The following is a 21,024-nucleotide window of genomic DNA, read 5'->3' on the forward strand; positions in this document are numbered from 1 at the left end:
ACACTTTTCAAGAGGGAACTTCCTCAAGGAGATAGCACCTGAATTGATGGGGCGGCGTGGAGATGGCTGATTATTCCAGGCAGAAGGGCCAGTTTAAGCAAAAGCATGGAGGAGTGAAACCATAGTGTTCTGTTTTCAGAAGCTGTGATTTGACACAATATATACATAATCAAAACATCATGTGTGCGCCGTAAACACAATTTTTGTAAATTATACCTTAATAAAGATGGAGGAAAAAGGGCCTTCACTAGCCCAAATGATGCCCCGTGCGGTTTTTTCTTTAAAGGCCCCTTTTCCACTAAGTGAAAGTTTTAGTATATTATGCATCTGTACACAGTTTTATTATTATACCCCAGTACACAATATTTTAATGTTGAGAGATGGCGTAAACTGAGCTTAGAGCTGCAAAGACCTGCGTCAAGCCCCCGCCCCCGGGCCCTCATCGTCCAGCACAGCAACTGCAACAACACCTGGGCGTTCTCAGCTCACGTAGCGAGGTCAAGGTCCTGGGAGCCGAAATCTCCCTTGATGTTCAATCTTCTTAAATCTTTCCCAGTCTCTATTTCTCATCTGCAAAATGACGATAATCGCGTTTGAAATTCTCCGTTTTCAAAATACAGGGATTTATTAAAGGATACGTAGGCTGGGGAAACAAGGGAGACGAAAGATCTAAATCTAAAAGGTAGACCAGAAAAAGGCAACGGTGTCTAGAAACACAAAACAGTCAACATAGATTTTAAGACTCATTTATACTCTTTGCTCCCGGGTTTGGGAGTTGCGGCTGCTACACAGGTCACATTTGAAATAAAAGTACTCGGACGGCGGCTGGCGCGACACTTTCCCCAGCACAGCGCAGGCTCTGACTGCCAGTCTGCGGGGACCGCAGTTGCCAAGGCGACTCCGCGCGGCAGGGCAGGGCGGCCATCCGTCTGCGCCCGCCCCCTCACGCCGTGACGCGCTCTCACGCTTCCTCACCTCCTGGCGCCCCGCGGCGCCTGCCATTGGCTGGCCCTGCGGGTCTCACTATCCTCACTCCATCCGCGGAGCCAATGGCTGGGACCGCCAGGCGCTCCTTCCCGCGAGTCACACGATGTCGGCAACTGCACAGACCAATCACCGCGCCGAGAAGACGGGGCGGGAGCCCTCGCAGGCCAATAACGACAGGACTGACCGCCTGGCCCACCCAGCTCCACCCCCGAGCCGGGCGAGGCAAGTTCTGAGGTCGGAACACCTGGCTGGTCCTGGGTGACGGTGGCCGGCAGTCACCTCGCGGCCGTTCAGGTGAGGGGGTCGGGGGAGTGGCTCGTGAGCGAGGAAGGGGGAGCAGGTGGGCTCCCACCCGGTGCTCCGTGAGATCGAGGGGAGCGGGTTTGGGGTGCGGATGCGTGCGCTGGGCGGGACGCTGGCAGTGGTGCCCGAGAAGGGGCGGAGGGAGACTGGAGTGAAGGTGGGCCTAGGGAAAGGTACGTGCTAGAAAGGAGGAAAACGGATGAAAACGGAGTGAAATTCTTCAGTGATGGAACTAGGCTAGGACATGTTTCTTGCCCTTTAAAGAGTGTTGTCTTCGGGAGATGGGACGTAGAAGACAGTTGCAGCACAGGGTGGTAGCTTGGCGAAAGTTATACAAAAGCAGGAAACACTGGAAGGAGGTAAGATGTAATGTGCTTTGGAAGTAGGGGAGTTGGGAAGGGCGTCCGAGAGGAGGTTGCTGAAGGGTGACTAGGAGTTGGATGGGAGGACATCACCTGTAAGAGAACGATATTTCCGTGGGCAGAGAGGAATGATGGGTGATCAGGTACTGTAAAAATGTGAAGTGTAGGATGGCAAGAATGTAAGAAATGAAGAGTGAAGACGTCTGGAAGGGCCTCGTGTGCATCAATCACAGAGGGGCTTGATCTTTATGCTTAGGGCAAGCATTTCCTTGAACTTTGAGTGTTTTAAGGAGCTTATTTCTTATATTTAGATTTATATAGATCCTGGCATTGCATCTTAGAGATAAGGTTTAAGAGGGGCAAGCTTGGAGGCAGGGCAAGTCCGGAAAATGAAGGAGCAGGTGAAATCCGTTTTAAAGTGCCAAAGGACAGAGACTGGCTGACAGCTAAACTTCAAGGTTTCTGAGAATCCGCAAATAACTAAATTTATCCAGTCAGCCTGCTCCAGAGTACGCTTCCAGTCATTTAGGTTGCCCAAGAATGAGTAAAGCAAAAGGAAATTCAATTTTCCAAGACCTCGTTTCCCCTCTCCTCTTTAATTCCTTATTCAGTTAGCAACAATATATCCATTCCCTTGCTCCTTTGTAAAAAATAAGTTCCTGAATGTTAAGTAAACCAAGTGTTTCTAAATTGGGTAAGAGTTTGAAGACTTAAGGCAGCAGAGATGGGAGAGACTTAAAACGTTATGTCTGAGAATTAAGCATTAAAGGTGGTCTAGTATTTGGGCGGGGCTTGTGAGGAGCACGTACTGAACCTATGGAATTGCTGAGTGAGTTCATGTGCCTCTGAACTCTCTGATTGGATATGACCAGTAAACTTGTATAATCAGATCCTGGAGTTTAGGGGAGAGGGCAAGAGGTAGAGAGGATGGATATCAGACTATTTTTAAAACAGAAAATAGTTAAGATCACCCAAGACCATCTAGAATCCTTAGAAGGGAGTAAGAAAGGCATTATTGGGAAACTTTCCAGCTTGAATTCTCATATTCTTTCTAATCTCCTGGTTGAGTTTTTGGAGTGCTGTTCTCTCTGTGCAAAACCCCTCCCTTGACCCTCTCTCCTTTCCTCTATTTTTTAACTTGTCACTTCCCTCTCCTGTTCTAGGTCTCAGTTTAGATAGCACCTTTCTCTCGAAGTTCATAGCACTGTGTATTCCCCCCTTTATTGTTCTTATCACCTAATTTTTGATGGTTTGGACACTAGTTGTTATTCCTCACTAAATTTTATGTTTTGTGAACTCAGGGGTAAGAGCAGCAGCTGGCACAATGAATGCACAATACTTGTCAGAGTGAATGCATTTGAGTTCCAAGAACCAAAGAAAGGCAGTATTTCACGAAGAGAAATATCAAATCTTCCAGATTAGTCAAATAAAATAAACTCCAAAAAAAAAAAAAAAAAGGTTTATTGGGTTTGGCAGCTGGAGATCCATAGCGATTTTTTTGTTTATTTGTTTGTTTTTTTGAGACGGAGTCTCGCTCTGTTGCCCAGGCTGGAGTGCAGTGTGGTGATCTCAGCTCCCTGCAACCTCAGCCCCCCAGGTTCAAGCAATTCTCCTGCGTCAGCCGTCCAGGTAACTGGGAATACAGGCATACGCCACCACACCCAGCTAATTTTTTTGTATTTTTTTGGTAGAGATGAGGTTTCACCATATTGGCCAGACTGGTCTGGAACTCCTGACCTTGTGATCCGCCCACCTCGGCCTCCCAAAGTGCTGGGATTACCAGCGTGAGCCACCACACCTGGCCTCCTTAGTGATTTTAGTAAGAGTAAGTTCAGTGCAGTGATGACAATAGAATGCAGAGTGCAGTTGCTAGAATATAAACAGGAAATAAGAAGATAAAGACAACTCATTTGAAATACCTTTTCAGAGGGCTTAGGTAAACTACAGGAATTATTCTCCTTGTACTCTAATACTTATTGTGGGTTGTATTTATAACTACAGTATAATATAATGGATGACTGCGTGGGCTTCCCCACTTAGCATTTGTTAAGTTAATCATTAACTTAACATTAAGCATTTGTTAATGCCCGAAGCATTAGACTTCGGGCAAGTTGCTTAATCTTTCTAAACCTCAGTTATTTTATCTATAAAATGGGGACAAAATAATACCTACCTCACAAAGGTGTGGTAAGGATTGAAATTGAAATGTAAGAGCATGTAGCATGCTTTGAACACAGTTCTTGGCACAGAAAGTGCCCAATAATTGTTAGTTTCTTGTAGCTATTACATGCCAGGTCCTGTACTGAGCGTTTTATATGCATTATCTCTTGGACTCACTGGAAGACCTACTCTTTTAATTTCTGTCGATGATAAAACTGCATCACAGAGAGGTTACCGAATTTGCCCAAGGTCACAGAACAGGACTAGTAAGTGGTCTTGGTTCATCATTGTCAAATTTACTAATCACCTTGTGAAAAATTAAGATTGGATGGTTGTCTTAGTTTACAACTTAGAAGATGATTGAAAACATTTTGTTGTAGGTGGGGAGCCAGATTGCAAGTAGCTCAGTGAGTTGTGTGGGTGAGTTAAGCAATCTTTTTTTTTTTTTTTTTGAGACAGAGTTTTGCTGTTCATGCCCAGGCTAGAGTGCCATCTCAGCTTACTGAAACCTTCACCTCCTCAGTTCAAGTGATTCACCTGAACTCCTGACCTCAGGTGATCTGCCCGCATCAGCCTCCCCAAGGTGCTGGGATTACCGGCGTGAGCCACCATGCCCAGCTGAGTTAAGCAATCTTTATGTAGAGCTCTCCTTTGAGAAAGAAGTTGGTTGCTTCAAAGGAAGATAAATGGGACAGTGGCTTGGAAGAGGTAATGGAGGCTAGGAAGGTGTTTATCAACAAAGGAGGCTGGGCACAGTGGCTCACACCTGTAATCCCCACACTTTGGGAGGCTGAGATGGGAGGATTAACTTGAGCCTAGGAGTTTAAGACCAGTCTGGGCAACATAGGGTGACCTCTGTCTCCACAAAAAATAAAAATAAAAAAAATTAGCCAGGCGTGGTGGTGTGTGCCTGTGGTCCCAGCTATGAGGGCTGAGGTGGGAGGATTGCTGGAGCCTGGGAGGTTGAGGCTGCAGTAAGCCATAATTGAGCCACTGCATTCCAGCTTGGGTGACAGAGTGAGACCCTGTCTGAAAAAAAAAAGAAAAGACGGGAATGTGTTTTTAGACGTGAGGGAATGGATTCCCTGAAGGGAGAAGGATGAAAGATAAGAAAGGCTAAGTGATGGACCAGTTCTTGAGGTAAGATAAGAACACAGGAAGACTGGTCAGTCTTGGAGGAAAGAATGAATGAGCAAAGAAATTTTGAGGCTTGTAATGACACAGGATGGAACGCTATAGTCACTGTGGTGTAAGTCATTTGAGATGAGTAGGACAGAAGAAGGAGGGCATGAAGTGAATTCATGCCTGAAGGAGTTGGCTAGGTTCTCAATATCCTTCTATAGAATGGGATAAAAGGTCAATTTGAGAAGTGTTGGGGAAGGGGACTTTTTAAACACTATTTAGAACGCTTCTGAGGCTTTAAAATACTCATTTTTAAAGTGGTCCCAAAAAATTCATAAATTAGAAGCAGCAGTGGTAAACATTTTTAGGAAAGTGACTCTTGAAAAGTTTATTTTTTGGTTTGTGACCTATTGAGCTTATTTATTATGTAAGTAGACCACACTCATTTGAAAGTTTAAATTGTGCAAAAGGCGTAAGAAATTTTCTTTTCTCTCTTCCATAACACTGTCTCTTACCCTCCACACTGTCTTCCACAACACTCTCCCCTACCCCGCCACACTCAGTTCTCCATAAAACTATCTCCTAGTCGCCACACTGTCTTCCATAACACTCTCCCCTACCCCTCCACACTGTCTTCCCGAACACTCTCCCCTACCCCGCCACACTGTCTTCATAACACTCTTCCCTACCCCTCCACACTGTCTTCATAGCACTCTCCCCTACCCCGCCACCCTGTCTTCATAACACTCTCCCCTACCCCTCCACGCTGTCTTCATAACACTCTCCCCTACCCCTCCACGCTGTCTTCCATAACACTCGCCCTTACCCCGCCACACTCTCTTCTGCATAACACTATCTCCTACCCCGCCACTGTCTTCCATAACACTTTCCCCTACCCCGCCACACTCTGTCTTCATAACATTCTCCCCTACCCCACCATGCTCTATTCTCCATAACACTATCTCCTACCTGATCACACACCTGTTTTCCTAGAAGTCACCACTCTAAATTGTTCCCTTTGTAGCCATATGTACATTTTCTGTTTCTGTGTGTCTCTGTATGTACATATGCATAGAAGTGCATAGATAAAATATATATCCTTTTCAAAAAATCTTAAGTGGGACTTTGGCTATGCATATTATTCTGTAACTTGTTATTTGGATTAACACTGTGTCTTAGACATCTTTCTATGTAGAGCATATAGATCGTCCTTGTTCTTTTAAATGGCAGTATATTTGTCTATGGAAGGACTTAATTTATTTAACCCATACCTTGTTGATGGCTTGTGTTTTGCTTTTATTTTTTCCTGTTTGTTTTTGCTGTTACAAGAAATGCTTCCTTCCATCTTAGTGTATCTGCCTTTGTACCCTTGAAGGAGAAAGTTGCTGCTTCAAAGGATGTGTTCATTTTGAATTATGATAGGGGTTGCTTATTTTTCCTCCAATGATACACTGATGTATCCCCCCTGCCCACAATGTATGGTCATGCCTGTTTTCTCACCCCCTTACCAGTACTGGACATTGGGCACTAATAAACTTTTAAAGATTTACTACTCAGGCTAAAAGTGTCTCTTTGTTTTAGGGTGCATTTCCTCATTTGAATGAAGTGAAGATTCTTCCTTGTTTAGTGACCATTTGTCTTTATTTTTTATTATTTTATTATTATTATATTATTATTATTATTATTATTTTATATTATTTTATTATTTTTCTGTGAACTGCTTTTGTCATTTTTCTGTTTTCTTTTTTGTCTTTTTCCTAAAGCACACTTTGTAGCCCTTTGTTGTAAAATGTTGGAAATATTTTTCCAAGTTTGTCATTTTATCTTTGACTTTGTTTATGACTGTCTTTCTGTTCCCCAGTAGGAAGTACTTAATTTTTATGTACTCATATTTGGTAGGCTTTTTCTTTATAGGTTCTTTTGGCTGTAAGTGATACATTTAAACCTAGCTATTGCTCATTTACATTAGAAGCTTTTCCATTAGAACCACACTGACGATTTCTTTAAATATAGCTTGAAAAAAATTTTCCCCTATTCTTTCAGCTATTGTTCTTGAAAATAATGTGTTTTTAAAGGAATATCTACAAATGGAAATGGTGATGATAGCCAGCAAATTTTTTTAAATGGTGTAAAACCATTTGTACTCCTTTAGTAATTTTTTGGTAAAAAATTTGTACTCCTTTAGTAATTATTTTAAAAATGATCAGAGGATGCATTTTTTAACTGTTTTCTTTTTTGAATTATTGTTTAACTTATTATATGTATTCATTTCTACAGAATTATAAGGCTGTCTGCAGAGATTTGAAAAATGGCAACAAATGAAAGTGTCAGCATCTTTAGTTCAGCATCCTTGGCTGTGGAATATGTAGATTCACTTTTACCTGAGAATCCTCTGCAAGAACCATTTAAAAATGCTTGGAACTATATGTTGAATAATTATACAAAGTTCCAGATTGCAACATGGGGATCCCTTATAGTTCATGAAGCCCTTTATTTCTCGTTCTGTTTACCTGGATTTTTATTTCAATTTATACCTTATATGAAAAAATACAAAATTCAAAAGGTGAGTATAAGGGACTAGAAATAGAATATTATCATTAATGTTGCTGAATATTTTAAAAGTAAATAGGGCTTTGTTTTGAGAGGCTAAATCAGTGATATCCAATGGAAATATAATGAAGCCACGTGTGTAATTTTAAATTTTCTAATAGAATACATAGAAAAGGTAAAAATAAATAAGGAAATTAATTTCATAATGTGTATTATTTAACTCAGTAAGTGTAAACTATTGCTGGGTACAGGGTCCATGCCTGTAATTCCAGCACTTTGGGAGGCCAAGGCAGGAGGATTGCTTGAGGCCAGGAGTTCAAGACCATCCTGGGAAACCTAGCAAGACCCTGTCTCTACAAAAAAATACAAAAATACCCAGGCATGGTAATGTAAGTCCTAGCTACTTATGAGGCTGAAGCAGAAGGATTGCACCACTATACTCTAGCGCAGGCGACAGAGTGAGACCTTGTCTCAAAAAAGAATAAGAAATAAATGTAAATTATTATTTCAACCAGTAATCAAAATCTTAAAAATTCTTAATGAGATATTTAATAAGTCTTTGCAATGCCGTGTGTATTTTACATTAATTTTAGTCTATCTCAATTTAGGCTAGCCATGTGTAAAGTGTTTGGTAGCCACATGTTACTAGGTGCTCCTGAATTGAATAACACAGTCCTAGGTCATTACTGATAATATTTCAAGAATAGTTTATTAGATTGGGCTTTAAGTAGATGTGATGGTTATCTAATTTAAGTTTACAAATTTTAATGTTTAAGCTAGCTGGAAAGGAAAGGTATGGTGATTTGTGCATATTTTTCAGTTCATCCCAACTCTATGTTCCAGCAAATCTCAGGGACTGTTAATACAGTATGACCTTGATCAGGGCTATCAAAGTTTTTTTCCCCTAAATATATGGTAGGTAGTTCTGCAGCATTCATATCATCCCAAATAAGGAGGTGAAGCTCCTCGTTTCTGGATATTTGCTTCATTGCACTAAATATTGAGAGGTCGCTATGTACATGACAAGGTGGAATCTAGTATGTAGTCTATGAGCTTGACATGAGAATTTGGCGTAGCTTATTAGAAAGATGAATTATTTGTCAGCATTTGGTAAGCTGATGATAGTTCCTAGTGTTTACTGTTTACTTTTCGAAAAAGTCGTTCCAAACTAAAATTCAAGGGCATGCAGTCTTGGTAGAAAGTAGACCGCTGAGAGTATTCATCTGTGGAAAGTAATTTCCATTCACTCAGTACAATTGGCCCTCCTTGTCCATGGGTTATGTATCCATTGATCTAACCAACTGCAGATCAGAAATATTCAGGGGAAAAAATTGTGTCTATACTGTACATGTACAGTCTTTTTTCCTTGTCATTATTCCAAATAACAACTATTTATAGAGCATTTGCATTTTATTAAGTATTGTAAGTGCTGTAGAGATGATTTCAAGTATACGGGAGGATATGTGTAGGTTATAGGTTATGTCAAATACTATGTCATTTTGTATCAAGCACTTGAGCATCTTCAGATTTTGGTGTTTGCAGAAAGTCCCAGAACCAGTTCCCCAAAGATACCAAGGGATAACTGTATATATTTTGGATGGCAGTCTGTACACATTCTCTGTTATCATTCTGTTAGTTTCACAGCCTCTCCCAGAGGCTCACTTTAAGCAAGTGTTAATATTAATCCTCTCTGGGGATAATACAGGGGTCAGATGATGGCAGACTCCAGGCCAAAGGTGAAAAGAGCAAAGGGTAAAGGTGAAGGAAATGAAAAATAATGTAACCCAAAAGAGAGTATTCTGTGACCCTCAATTAAGGTCACAGAAGTTCCAAAGTGCTTTTTAGAAAAGCACCTGCTTTGAAAGGCAGAATTAAGTTTGGATGTCTAAGTTCTAATGCACCTTTAGGGTGATTGTGGCTGCCGTGTGTCACCCAGTGATTTATTTATAGAGCTGATGCATTGTATGGCTGGCCAGGCAAAAACATCCTTTCTCTCCTTCACTGCACTTTCCAAGTGACTCATTGGTTGGAAGTAGTAACCTTTCCAGAGAGAGGAAGAGCTTATTCAGGCAAGAGTATATGAGCAGCTTTAAAATATAGTGTGGCAAAGGAAAGAATAAGCTGTAGTCTAGTTGGTCAGAACTGGTTGTTTATGAACAGATTGAAAGGCTGGGTAATATGGCTTCAAGTCTGTACTCAGCAAGTCTTTACGTTTCATAGCCATTAAAGTCCATGCTTTGAGCATTTTTGATAAAACGTGATTTTAAATCAGGACTAGTTTTCACAAGTTAAAGGAGTTTTAAAAGAAACCAAAATATCAATACTAATTAATTACAGGTTTATGCATTTTGAAGGCAGATACCCTGATTAACAATGAGGGTATCAATTGTTTAAGAGAAAATATTTGAGAATTATATTTAACATATGCAATACATGTTTTTATTCTTAAAATTGTCAAAAAGAAGAAGCTGGTGGTGGTGATGAAATAGTACTAAAGACTCTCTGCTTTCAAACAGAACAGACAACTGGAGAGCTAATGCACGTCCTTGCTAGTTAGAGGAACTTTCACAGGAATGAAAAAGTAAAGCAGACTTTGCAGGATCTATTTCTTTCAAAAAAAAAATCATACATCTTAGTAATTCTCCAAAAATTTTCCTCAAAGATAAATGTACTAAAAATATTATTTCTGAAGTGTGTGGCCCTTGTAAAGGTATTCCTTTATATTAAGTACAGTTATGCATAAAGTAAAATGTGGTAAACTGTCATTTTGCTCTAGGTATGAATTTGTATTGCTAACTGTAATTTATGTATACTCTAAATGGTATAGCATGTGATTTTATTATAGTTGATTAACTTTGTAATTTCTGTAACTACACCGATATCACAGTCTACCCGGGAAATTAAGTTTGTTAGCCATAGTTTCTGTAGGAGACAGTACTATTGCCAAATGAAGCCTGAATCTTTCATTTATTTCGTCCCCAATTACAGAGTGAAGGTTTAGAGGAGTGGGGTTAGATAATGCTCAGATTAGAAATACAAAGGCAGTTGTCAGATCCTCTCATTTTACTGTTGAAGAAACTGAGTTGTAAACATTACAAGAGCTAATTAACTGGTGAGTAGCAGCCCCGGTATTAGAGCACAAGTCTCTGGATTGATTCTTAGTTCAGTGCTTTTCCTATTTTTGTCGGGAAGATAACCCTTAAAGAATTTCAAGAACAGAACTGGATCTGGAGACCTAAATTGTAGTTAGTCCTGCTTCTGCTAATAACTGCGTGTGTGGGCCGGGCGCGGTGGCTCACGCCTGTAATCCCAGCACGTTGGGAGGCCGAGACGGGCGATCACGAGGTCAGGAGATCGAGACCATCCTGGCTAACATGGTGAAACCCCGTCTCTACTAAAAATACAAAACATTAGCCGGGCGCGGTGGTGGGCGCCTGTAGTCCAGCTACTCAGGAGGCTGAGGCAGGAGAATGGCGTGAACCTGGGAGGCGGAGCTTGCAGTGAGCCAAGATTGCGCCACTGCACTCCAGCCTGGGGCACAGAGCGAGACTCCATTTCAAAAAAAAAAAATAATAACTGCGTGTGTGACCCTCCCCAAGCTGGTTGACCTCTTTGGGCGTCTACTGATGCTCAGTAGTTCCCGTACTTTGCATATCATGTTGAAATAAAATAGTCTTGTTGGCAGATTTCTGAGTTTTTTAGCAGTGACATTTAAAATGAAGCAATAACTGATACTTATTGTCACCATCGTTTTGTAAAACCCAAAGCACTTTTTTTATATCTTAAGTGCAGTCCTATAAATTGAATACATTTAGTTAGTTTTTGTTTTGTTTTGTTTTGCTTTGTTTTTTATAATGGCTTGCTAAGCAAATAGGTATCCTGATGAGGTCTTAAGAACATCTCACATTGATCTAACTTTTCTCATTTTGACTGGAATCTGTGAACTCCATAATCAGGACACATCTCTGTACCTCTCAACACAGAGAGTTTGTAATTCTGTCATTGGATATGAACAAAAGTGCACTTATTTATTGGAATGAATACCACTGAGTGCCTGGAAGCTCGACTTACTGTGTACAAGGCTTCCAATGCTTCGTGTACAACTTCTTCAATTGCGGACACCCACCTGTAATCTTAGCATATTATATTTCCTCTTCTCTGAAACTTCTGGTAAAAGAAGTGAAGTGAATGATCTGTGGCAGCAAAGACTGGAGAATTACTCATTTTGTAGTGTTTCTTTGTTTGAGATCATTATGGCTGAGTGCATCTGTTAACAAGTTTCTTCACCTGAAGTAGTGATAGTAGTTGTCAAGAATTTAGAAGGCAAAGATTCCTGAGTCTTAGTTACTATAAAGTTAACATTTAACTGGCATAGAATTAAGGTCCAACATAAACAGAGAAAAAAATTAGGTCAAGTTAAACTCTGATAGCAGAGACTAATATTAGATATTGTGATTTTTCTCCATAGGATAAGCCAGAGACATGGGAAAACCAATGGAAATGTTTCAAAGTTCTTCTCTTTAATCACTTCTGTATCCAGCTGCCTTTGATTTGTGGAACCTATTATTTTACAGAGTATTTCAATATTCCTTATGATTGGGAAAGAATGCCAAGATGGTATGTAGATAAAAATTTGGCTTTTACACGCAATTGTGGCTTATTCAATTAAGTTATAGTTAATGTTCACCCTTTTTCTTAATTTTAATTAATGTTTGTTCTAAACTTTGGAAGTAAATAAATAGTAGAAAACTAAACCATAGTAAAATCTTAAAATGTTTCCATCTTTCATCTTTTAAATATTTTATTGGAAGGTGAGCGTCTAGTATGAGAAGTTTCCGTAACGTCTTTTGTATGTTTATATATATATATAAGTGCTTATGTTGACAAAAAATATGTCACATTTTAAGTTTAAAATAAATATATGAGAATCATTTACGAGGTTTATAGAAACTGTGTTCATATGAACAAAAATATGTACCTATATATACACATATATATACACACACATGTATATACTCATGCATCACTTAACAAGGATACCTCTTGTGAAGCGTGTCATTAGGCAAGTTGTGCAAACATTGTAATGAAATGAAATTGGTCTAGTGGGCAGTCTCTTTAACCACATCAAGATTATGTAGCTGTATCTGGTGGTTTTGAGAATTTATTTATGAATATATCCAATTAGGTCAACCTGGTAACCTGGGGTGTTTAGTTTTATGTAATGTCTCAAGCATCCCCACTAAAAGTCTGGATAGTTTAAATAAACATTATTTCTTACACATTACAACATTTTTATCTTAAAGGTATTTTCTTTTGGCAAGATGCTTTGGCTGTGCAGTCATTGAAGATACTTGGCACTATTTTCTGCATAGACTCTTACACCACAAAAGAATATACAAATATATTCATAAAGTTCATCATGAGTTTCAGGTATGTGAGAGTTATATTTAATTCTTTCTGTTCAAGGCAAAATGTCTGTTTTCATTGCCCGAGCATTTTTCTGAAATTGTTGGTGACGTTTTTATTTTCTTTTCCTTTGGCATGATTATTAAGAACAACACACACACACACATACAAACAAGTCAGTTCTACACATTGTCTTCATTATTTAAATTTCATGGTAAAGTGAGATCTGAAAGAAAAGTATTACATGAAAGTTTGGACTTCCATCCTTGTGGACAGTGCTACACTGGCACAGCTAGATCCTCACATTGCTAACTCCCACGAAAACAGTGACTTTTATTAGAACTGCTGTTTTTTTATGTTTTTGGAGACGGAGTTTTGTTCTTGTTGTCCAGTCTGGACTGCAATGGCATGAGCTCAGCTCACTGCAACCTTCATCTCCTGGGTTCAAGCGATTCTCCTGCCTCAGCTTCTCAAGTAGCTGGGATTACAGGCATGCGTCACCATGCGTGGCTAATTTTGTATTTTTAGTAAAGTCGGGATTTCACTATGTTGGTCAGGGTGGTCTCGAACTCCTGACCTCTGGTGATCCACCCGCCTTGGACTCCCAAAGTGTTGGGATTACAGGTGTGAGCTACCATGGCCGGCCTATTAGAATTGCTTTGATGTAGCTTTATCAAACTGGCTGTGTATGTTTTGCATTGATCGTGGTTACATGGTATGCAAGTGTATGGCTAGATAAATCATCACTACATATAGAATCAATATAACTTTGTGAAACTTTATGCGTAAATAGAATATATGTATTAGTGAAGTTCTCCAGTGAAGCAGAATCATTGGGGCATATACACACAGAGAGAGAGATTTCTTTTAAGGAATTGACTCATGCAAGTGTGGGGCTATCAAGTCTGAAATCTGTAAAGCAGGCTACAGACTGGAAATCCGGGTAAGAATTGTTGCAGCATTGCATCCAAATTCTGTGGCGCAGCAAGTTGGAAACTCAGGCAGGGTTTCGGTGTTGCAGTCTTGAGGATCCTTCTTCAGGAAACCTCAGCCTTTATCCTGAAGGCCTTCAAATGATTGGATGAAGCCCACCCTCATTATGAAGGGTAATCACCTTTACTCAGAGTCTACTGATTTAAATGTTAACAACATCTAAAAAATACCTTCACAACAACATCTCGACTGATATTAATCAAACAGTTGGGTATCATAGCCCAGCCAAGTTGACACATAAGATTAACCATCACAATAGCTAAGAAATTAAGAATTTCTTACCTGTTTGTTTTAGGCTCCATTTGGAATGGAAGCTGAATATGCACATCCTTTGGAGACTCTAATTCTTGGAACTGGATTTTTCATTGGCATCGTGCTTTTGTGTGATCATGTAATTCTTCTTTGGGCATGGGTGACCATTCGTTTATTAGAAACTATTGATGTCCATAGGTAAGCATTGATTTCTGTTCAGGTATAAAATATAATGAAATATATTTATTTTCATGGCTGTCAGATTATCATATTTCTAAGTAGACTAATAGGAGAAGTTAATCTTCTTAATGTTATATTAAGAAAACATAATTGTTGGATATAAGTTTAAATAATAGATGTTTTTACATTCTAGCCTATGCTGTTATAATTTTTGTAGTGATAATGTGTTATTAGGGCAAATATATATTTAGGACAAGTAATTTCTTTATCCTTCTGTAGTAAACCTAAACCTAACTCATATTTGAAAAAAATATCAAAGCATTCAGCCTTCATTGAATGAGACTTTCTAATCTCTACTGTTCAGCACTGATAAAAGCACTTGCAAGATGAAACTACTGCTTGTAGTATGTACATATTTCAAATGCTTCCTTTCTGTTGATTGGAAGACATTTTGTGGTAAATTATTTCTATTGAATGCCTTCTTAAATGCTTATTCTAATTGTTCATTATTTTTAAATTATATGTTCATTGCATTTTGACTTGGGACGTACTTTTGTACTCATGAATGCAGAATATCAAATTCTAAGAATTATTTTTAAAGTGCTAAAGTAGCAAAATTAATGCTTCTAGTCCTAGCCAGAGAAAGAGAGGGTTAGGGAGATTCACATAAGTATAACTGGATGTCTGATTGTAGATATGTAGTTAGAAATAAAGGAGCATACTTTAAATGGGACTCTTTTTTGAAGCCATTTGTCTTCTCCCAACTGTAGAAAAGTACACTGGTATTTTGGTTAATTGTGGTACATTTGATTCCAACTTGTCATTGCCTAAAAAACTAAATGAAGTTGCTATACAGGGATTCGTAGGCCTGCCCTTTTTAATACTCGATACTAATTTTATGTGACTTTCCCTAAAAACATATTTAGTGTTTTGGGCTTCATTTACAAGTGTTATAGATTGTGGTGCGAAAGCTTCCTCTAAAACATAAAAGAAAATTAATTCTTAAAAATCTGTGTAGATTGTGGTGAGAAAGCTTCCTCTAAAACATAAAAGAAAATTAATTCTTAAAAATCTGTGTCTAAAGATTCATTACTATAATCCCTCTCTTCCATCATTCACATATTTTATCATAAAATAAATGATTTTCATAGATTTTTTTAAAGGATTTTTTTTTTCTTAGAGTGGTTTCTAGAATATACACCATTTTCTGTGTTTGCTGTTTGTGAACATCTTAGAAATAAAGTGGTCTAGGCAAAGTGGAATGTTACCTAAATTGGTTAATGTGAACACATGATTATTAATAGAAACAACAATTATTTGAGATGTATTTATTCCTTAATAATCTTTATCATTTTTGTTTCAGTGGTTATGATATTCCTCTCAACCCCTTAAATCTGATCCCTTTCTATGCTGGTTCTCGGCATCATGATTTCCACCACATGAACTTCATTGGAAACTATGCTTCAACATTTACATGGTGGGATCGAATTTTTGGAACAGACTCTCAATATCATGCCTATAATGAAAAGAGGAAGAAGTTTGAGAAAAAGACTGAATAAATATCTCATGTAAACCTTCCTGAAAGATAAACGTTTTCCTGAATTCAGAAGCTAGTAGCTAACGTCGCTTCTGGAGAGCAGAAATAAGCATGTCTTCTGGCTACTAAGTGATAAAAAGAACATTAACAACCTTTAATTACCTTCCTAGTGGGAACTTTTTCTACTTTACCTACAAGTTCTATATATGTAGAAATGAATGAATATATATTTAAGTACAGTTTTCATGAGAAAGTTTTAAAGGCCATGTTCCTACGCTTCCAAGAAGGTTTTGGGTACTAGAAGTATTAATCTATGGCTTTTCTCCCGGTAAAACCATAGGCCTGAAGTTGACATTGGTCCTTACATCTTTTAGATAGATTCTGGTCACTTCAGAAAATTCTTCATAGTGGCGTTGGCCTTATATTTAACCTTTTTGGTTTTGTTTTGAGATGAAGCCACACTCTGTCGCCCAGGCTGGAGTGTAGTGGCACAATCTCGGCTCACTGCAACCTTTGCCTCCCAGTTCAAGCAATTCTGCTGCCTCAGCCTCCCAAGTAGCTGGGATTACAGGCACCCACCACCATGCCCAGCTAATTTTTGTATTTTTGTAGAGATGGGGTTTCACAGTGTTGGCCAGGCTGGTCTTGAACTTCTGACCTCAAGTGATCTGCCCACCTCGGCCTCCCAAAGTGCTGGGATTATAGGTATAAGCCACTGCGCCCAGCCTTTTTAACTTTACACATGTTTTAGAATTTGCCTAAGGATCAAAATGTCGTGAATTGAACCTCATCAATTGATGGCAGTGAGTGACTGAAGCTTCCAAATCAAGAAAAGCCAGCACCAAGAACTTCCATTCTAATCTAGAGCTGACCAGTTTGAGCTGATTCTCTTTGAAGAGTCCTTGATTGCAGTGCAGTACTGGCATTTCTGAGTGGATGTAAGTGGAGTATTTTAGTCTAAAGGCTTTTCAAGTTACTTGAATTTTTTAAAAAATTGAGGAGCTTTATTTCTATTTACCCTTTCATTTTTGTATATCAAATTTCCATTGTCATTAAAAACTGTGTCTTGAAAGTTTGTGAACTGACTTGCTGTATTTGCACTTTGAGCTCTTGAAATAAATGTGATTTTTGTCTGATTATCTGGTTTCCAGTTTTAAACATTAACTGTCACCTTTTATTCTTAAAATTGAAAGTACAGAAATTAAGTTATTAAGTTTTACAATAAAAGGATTGGTTTCTTTTTTTTTTTTTTAAGTGCTTCCTTTGCCGAAATGTTTCCTGGCTGTTTGAACATGAATTTTTCAGGTTTAATTATTGTGGGAAATCGTCTTGACCTAGTAAAGCAATACATATTGAAGCAGCTCTTTGCCCTGCTTAGATAATGTATGTTTTCTGTACAGTTGAAGAATAGAGCTAAACTTTTCAGGACTGATAGTATCTCAAGTATCTAAGTTGTAACTCATCAAGGGCTGGTAATTCTTAGATATGGTGGTAATTGTTTTTATTTTTTTAACTGTGGAGTCATTATCTGGTGACTTCCTTTTTTTTTCTTTTTTTGAAAGCTTACACAGTAAAGATGTCCAAGTAAGGGATTCAGATACTTAAAACTGACAATGTTTTGTTTGTAGGTCACGCTTTATACCTTGTATGTGGTTCATATGCCCACCGTGTGTGTGTGTGTGTGTGTGTGTGTACACGTGTGTAAATTTGTTACAACCCTCAAGCAACAAATTTGGGGCTGGCTGCAATTAAAATTGTGCTGTTTGCTACAAATAGAGCTACCATACGATCCAGAAATCCCATTACTGGGCAATTCTCTAAAGGAAGTGAAATCGGTATATAGACGAGACATCTGCACCCTCAAGTTTATTGTAGCACTTCACAATAGCCAAGAGGGAATCAACGTAGGTGTGGATTCAGAAAATGTGGCATATATACACAATGGAATACTTCTCAGCCACAAAAAAGGAACCTTGTCATTTGTGGCAACATGGAAGCATCTGGAAGACACTGTGTTAGGTGAAACAAGCCAGGAACAAAGTTAAATACTGCGTGTTCTCACTCGTGGAAGCTAAAAAGAGCTGATCTCAGTAGTAAAATACCAGAGGACACTTGAGACTGGGAAGGGGGGAGGGAGCACAGAGGGATAGAAACAGATTTGTTAAAGAATATAAAATTACAGTTGGAAGGGAGAAAGACTGATGTTCTATACCACCACAGGATGACTATAGCTAGAAGGAGAATATTGACTGTTCCCAACACAAATGATAAATGTCTGAGTTAATGGATGTGCTAATCACAATACATGATATGTATTGAAATGTCACTGTGTACTCCACAAATATGTACAACTGTATGTCAATTTAAAGAGTGTGCTTTTATTTTGGGAGGCCAAGGCGGGTGGATTACCTGAGGTCAGGAGTTCGAGACCAGCCTGACCCAAATGGTGAAACCCCATCTCTACTAAAGATACAAAAAATTAGCCGGACCTTGTGGCGGGTGTGGTGGTGGGCGTCTGTAATCCTGGCTACTCGGGAGGCTGAGGCAGGAGAATGGCTTGAACCCGGGAGGTGGACATTGCAGTGAGCTGAGGTCACACCATTGCACACCAACCTGGGCAACAAGAGCGGGAAACTCCATCTCAAAAAAAAAAAAAAAGTCTGCTGTTTAGTTATAACTATAAGAATTCTTTTATCTTCTACCTTTTACTCCCTAATACTCATGGAATGCCCAGTATCTGAATTAGCAATAAAAGGTGACTCCCTGTTAGCACTTAGGGAGAGAGTGACACTTGCTGCTGGAAGCTCTGCTAAACGTTTTAAAACAACTTGGTAAATTCCAACTCATGCTTCGTACTACACGTTTATTGAGCACTTCCTTTGTGTCCTGAGTTGTGCTATGTTTAGTATGCTGTGATTTTAATGCACGTTCTCATTTAATTTCTGAAGTAGATGCTATTTTCTCTATTTGACAGATGAGAGAATTGTCTGAGAGGTTCAGATCACAGGCCTGGTCTTTTGACTTTTGAAACTGTGCTTGTGGCTACTATGTTCACTATGCTGCAGAGTTGCATCTTCTATAAAACTCGTAGGGAATACTTTTCAAAGTGATATTTGAAGGGAAATAAAGTTCTAAACCAGTAGTCATCCAGGAAGTGCTAAGACACATACAAGTATGTTCGTATGGAGTAGACAGACTTTAAGCTAACTTACCAGCCGAACCTTTCTTTTTAAAATTTCCTAAATTAAGCTTCTAACTATACTGGCATTGGATAATGAGACAAAAATAAATATGAAGACTAGAATACAAAACAGTACATAACTCTGACTCTAGCAAATAATTCACAAGATTTTTTTTTTTTTTTAAGACAGGGTCTTGCTCTGTCTCCCACTGGAGTGCAATGGTGCCATCTTGGCTCACTGCAGCCTCCACCTCCTGGGTTCAAGTGATCCTCCCATCTCAGTCTCCTGAGTAGCTGGGACCACAGGTGTGTGCCACCACATGCAGCTAGTTTATTTTTTGTAGAGATGAGGCCGCACTATGTTGCCCAGGCTGATCTTGAATTGGCTCAAGTGATCCTCCCACTTCAGCCTCCGTGCCCCGCTGACAAGAGATACTCTTTGTTTCTTGGATTATCTATTTGGATTTTACTAATTGTTTAAAAGTTTAGATAATATTATAATTTAAAAATTAGTAGTAGAGTATGCTTAGAATTATATTGGTATAATTAACTAGTATTTTACTCTTTGCTACATATTTGGCTAAAGACAGTTAGACCTTTGGACAAGATTGGTTCTGTGGAGACTCTTACCCCAACTTCAAATTCTCATGCTCTTATGTAAAACCTAGTAGGTTTTTTTGTTTTGTTTTGTTTTGTTTTGTTTGAGATGGAGTCTCGCTTTGTCGCCCAGGCTGGAGTGCAGTGGCACGATCTCGGCTCGCTGCAACCTCGCAACCTCCGCCTCCCAGATTTAAACAATTCTCCTGCCTCAGCCTCCTGAGTAGCTGGGATTACAGGTGCCGCCCACCACTCCCAGCTATTTTTTTGTAATTTTTAGTACAAACAGGGTTTCACCACGTTGGCCAGGCTGGTCTTGAACTCCTGACCTTGTGGTCCGCCCACCTCAGCCTCCCAAAGTGCTGGGATTACAGACGTGAGCCACTGCACCCAGCCTAGTAGGGCTTTTTAATTCCACATTTAAGTTCTGTATTTCCATAGAGAGAGATAGTATCTAAGCTCTTCCTGAAGAGTGAGCACCTTGTTTCTGAGGGTTTAGCTCCTAATCCATTCTTGCAAAAGAATAGAATTTTTCAGCCAATGTTAGAAAGAGTAGCATGCCATTAGTCTAATGAATGCTGTCTCTGCAAGTGACTGCCAAATGTTGACATTCTTACATGAAATCATCAGAAGGCCATGGTAAAATGTCTTCAGTACATATGCTTAGAGGTCTGTTGCATTCTAAAAGACTAAAGAAAAAGAACATGAATGGCTAGAATCTAAGATATGAAATGTTACTTTCAAACTATCAAGAAAATAAGTAATTCAACTCAGGGACACAGGCTGCTCTTTGTGCACTCACAAAAAGGAAGAGACTGTGACGGAATGAGAACATGGGATAACTAACCTACAAGCTACACACAGGATGCTGAAACAGCACTGCAGGGATAGTAACAGGAGAGATTGCTGTGCATGCCCTGCCAGCGGGTCTTGCTCCCTTGCTTTATGAAATTCCTTGGCTCCTGATGATTGGCTCATTCCCTGGAAAGCCTTTCCCCCTCCTCTCTCTGGAGAGCTATTTCCTCATCTATGAAATGAGGATAATAATACTTCATGGGGGGGTTTGTGAGGATTCAGTAAGATGCACCATGTGAAGTATGTGATTAGCTATTTTTTAAATTCCCTCCCTTTATTTAAAGATCAGGTTCAAGACTCATCGCACCACTCCATCAGCCCCACTCTTCTTTCTGAGGTCTTATTTCTGCTTCAGATAAGATAAATCTCTCCCACTCTCCCTCACTCAGAGTTCTGTAACACTCATCTCTATCACCTCTCAGCATATGCCACCTTGTGTTTTCTGCTCCAGACAGAGATTGGAAGATATTTTTGAAGAAACTGAACCCAACCCACAGAAAAATACGAAGTTTGAAAAGACTGACTTGCTGCCTGATTAT

At 39.3% G+C, this 21,024-nt stretch overlaps 1 protein-coding gene across 3 annotated transcripts; it reads left to right on the top strand.

Moving 5' to 3' along the window:
• Positions 1–1,139: 1,139 nt before the first annotated feature.
• MSMO1 (methylsterol monooxygenase 1) lies at positions 1,140–17,079 on the top strand. Of its 3 annotated transcripts, none has more exons than XM_010364574.2 (6): positions 1,140–1,281; positions 7,212–7,497; positions 11,953–12,101; positions 12,788–12,914; positions 14,179–14,333; positions 15,679–17,079. In XM_010364574.2, exons 2-6 carry the CDS (start codon positions 7,243–7,245, stop codon positions 15,872–15,874), a joined length of 882 nt encoding a protein of 293 aa, XP_010362876.1. In that variant the 5' UTR covers positions 1,140–1,281; positions 7,212–7,242; the 3' UTR covers positions 15,875–17,079. The 3 variants fall into 3 exon arrangements, with proteins under 3 accessions (XP_010362876.1, XP_010362879.1, XP_030774714.1); XM_030918854.1 differs by lacking the exon at positions 1,140–1,281 and adding an exon at positions 3,261–3,281 and having other exon boundaries at positions 15,679–16,884; XM_010364577.2 differs by lacking the exon at positions 7,212–7,497 and having other exon boundaries at positions 1,188–1,281.
• The last annotated feature ends 3,945 nt before the right edge of the window (positions 17,080–21,024 follow it).

The sequence above is a fragment of the Rhinopithecus roxellana genome, chromosome 2, assembly GCF_007565055.1.
Source record: "Rhinopithecus roxellana isolate Shanxi Qingling chromosome 2, ASM756505v1, whole genome shotgun sequence".
In the NCBI taxonomy this organism is placed as follows: Eukaryota; Metazoa; Chordata; class Mammalia; order Primates; family Cercopithecidae; genus Rhinopithecus; species Rhinopithecus roxellana.

Excerpts from the sequence above, each read along its gene's own strand:
- MSMO1 (XM_010364574.2), top strand. The coding sequence starts at position 7,243 with ATGGCAACAAATGAAAGTGTCAGCATCTTTAGTTCAGCATCCTTGGCT. Across the intron at positions 12,102-12,787 it reads TGGGAAAGAATGCCAAGATG|GTATTTTCTTTTGGCAAGAT; the intron begins GTATGTAGATAA and ends TTTATCTTAAAG. Across the intron at positions 12,915-14,178 it reads AAGTTCATCATGAGTTTCAG|GCTCCATTTGGAATGGAAGC; the intron begins GTATGTGAGAGT and ends TGTTTGTTTTAG.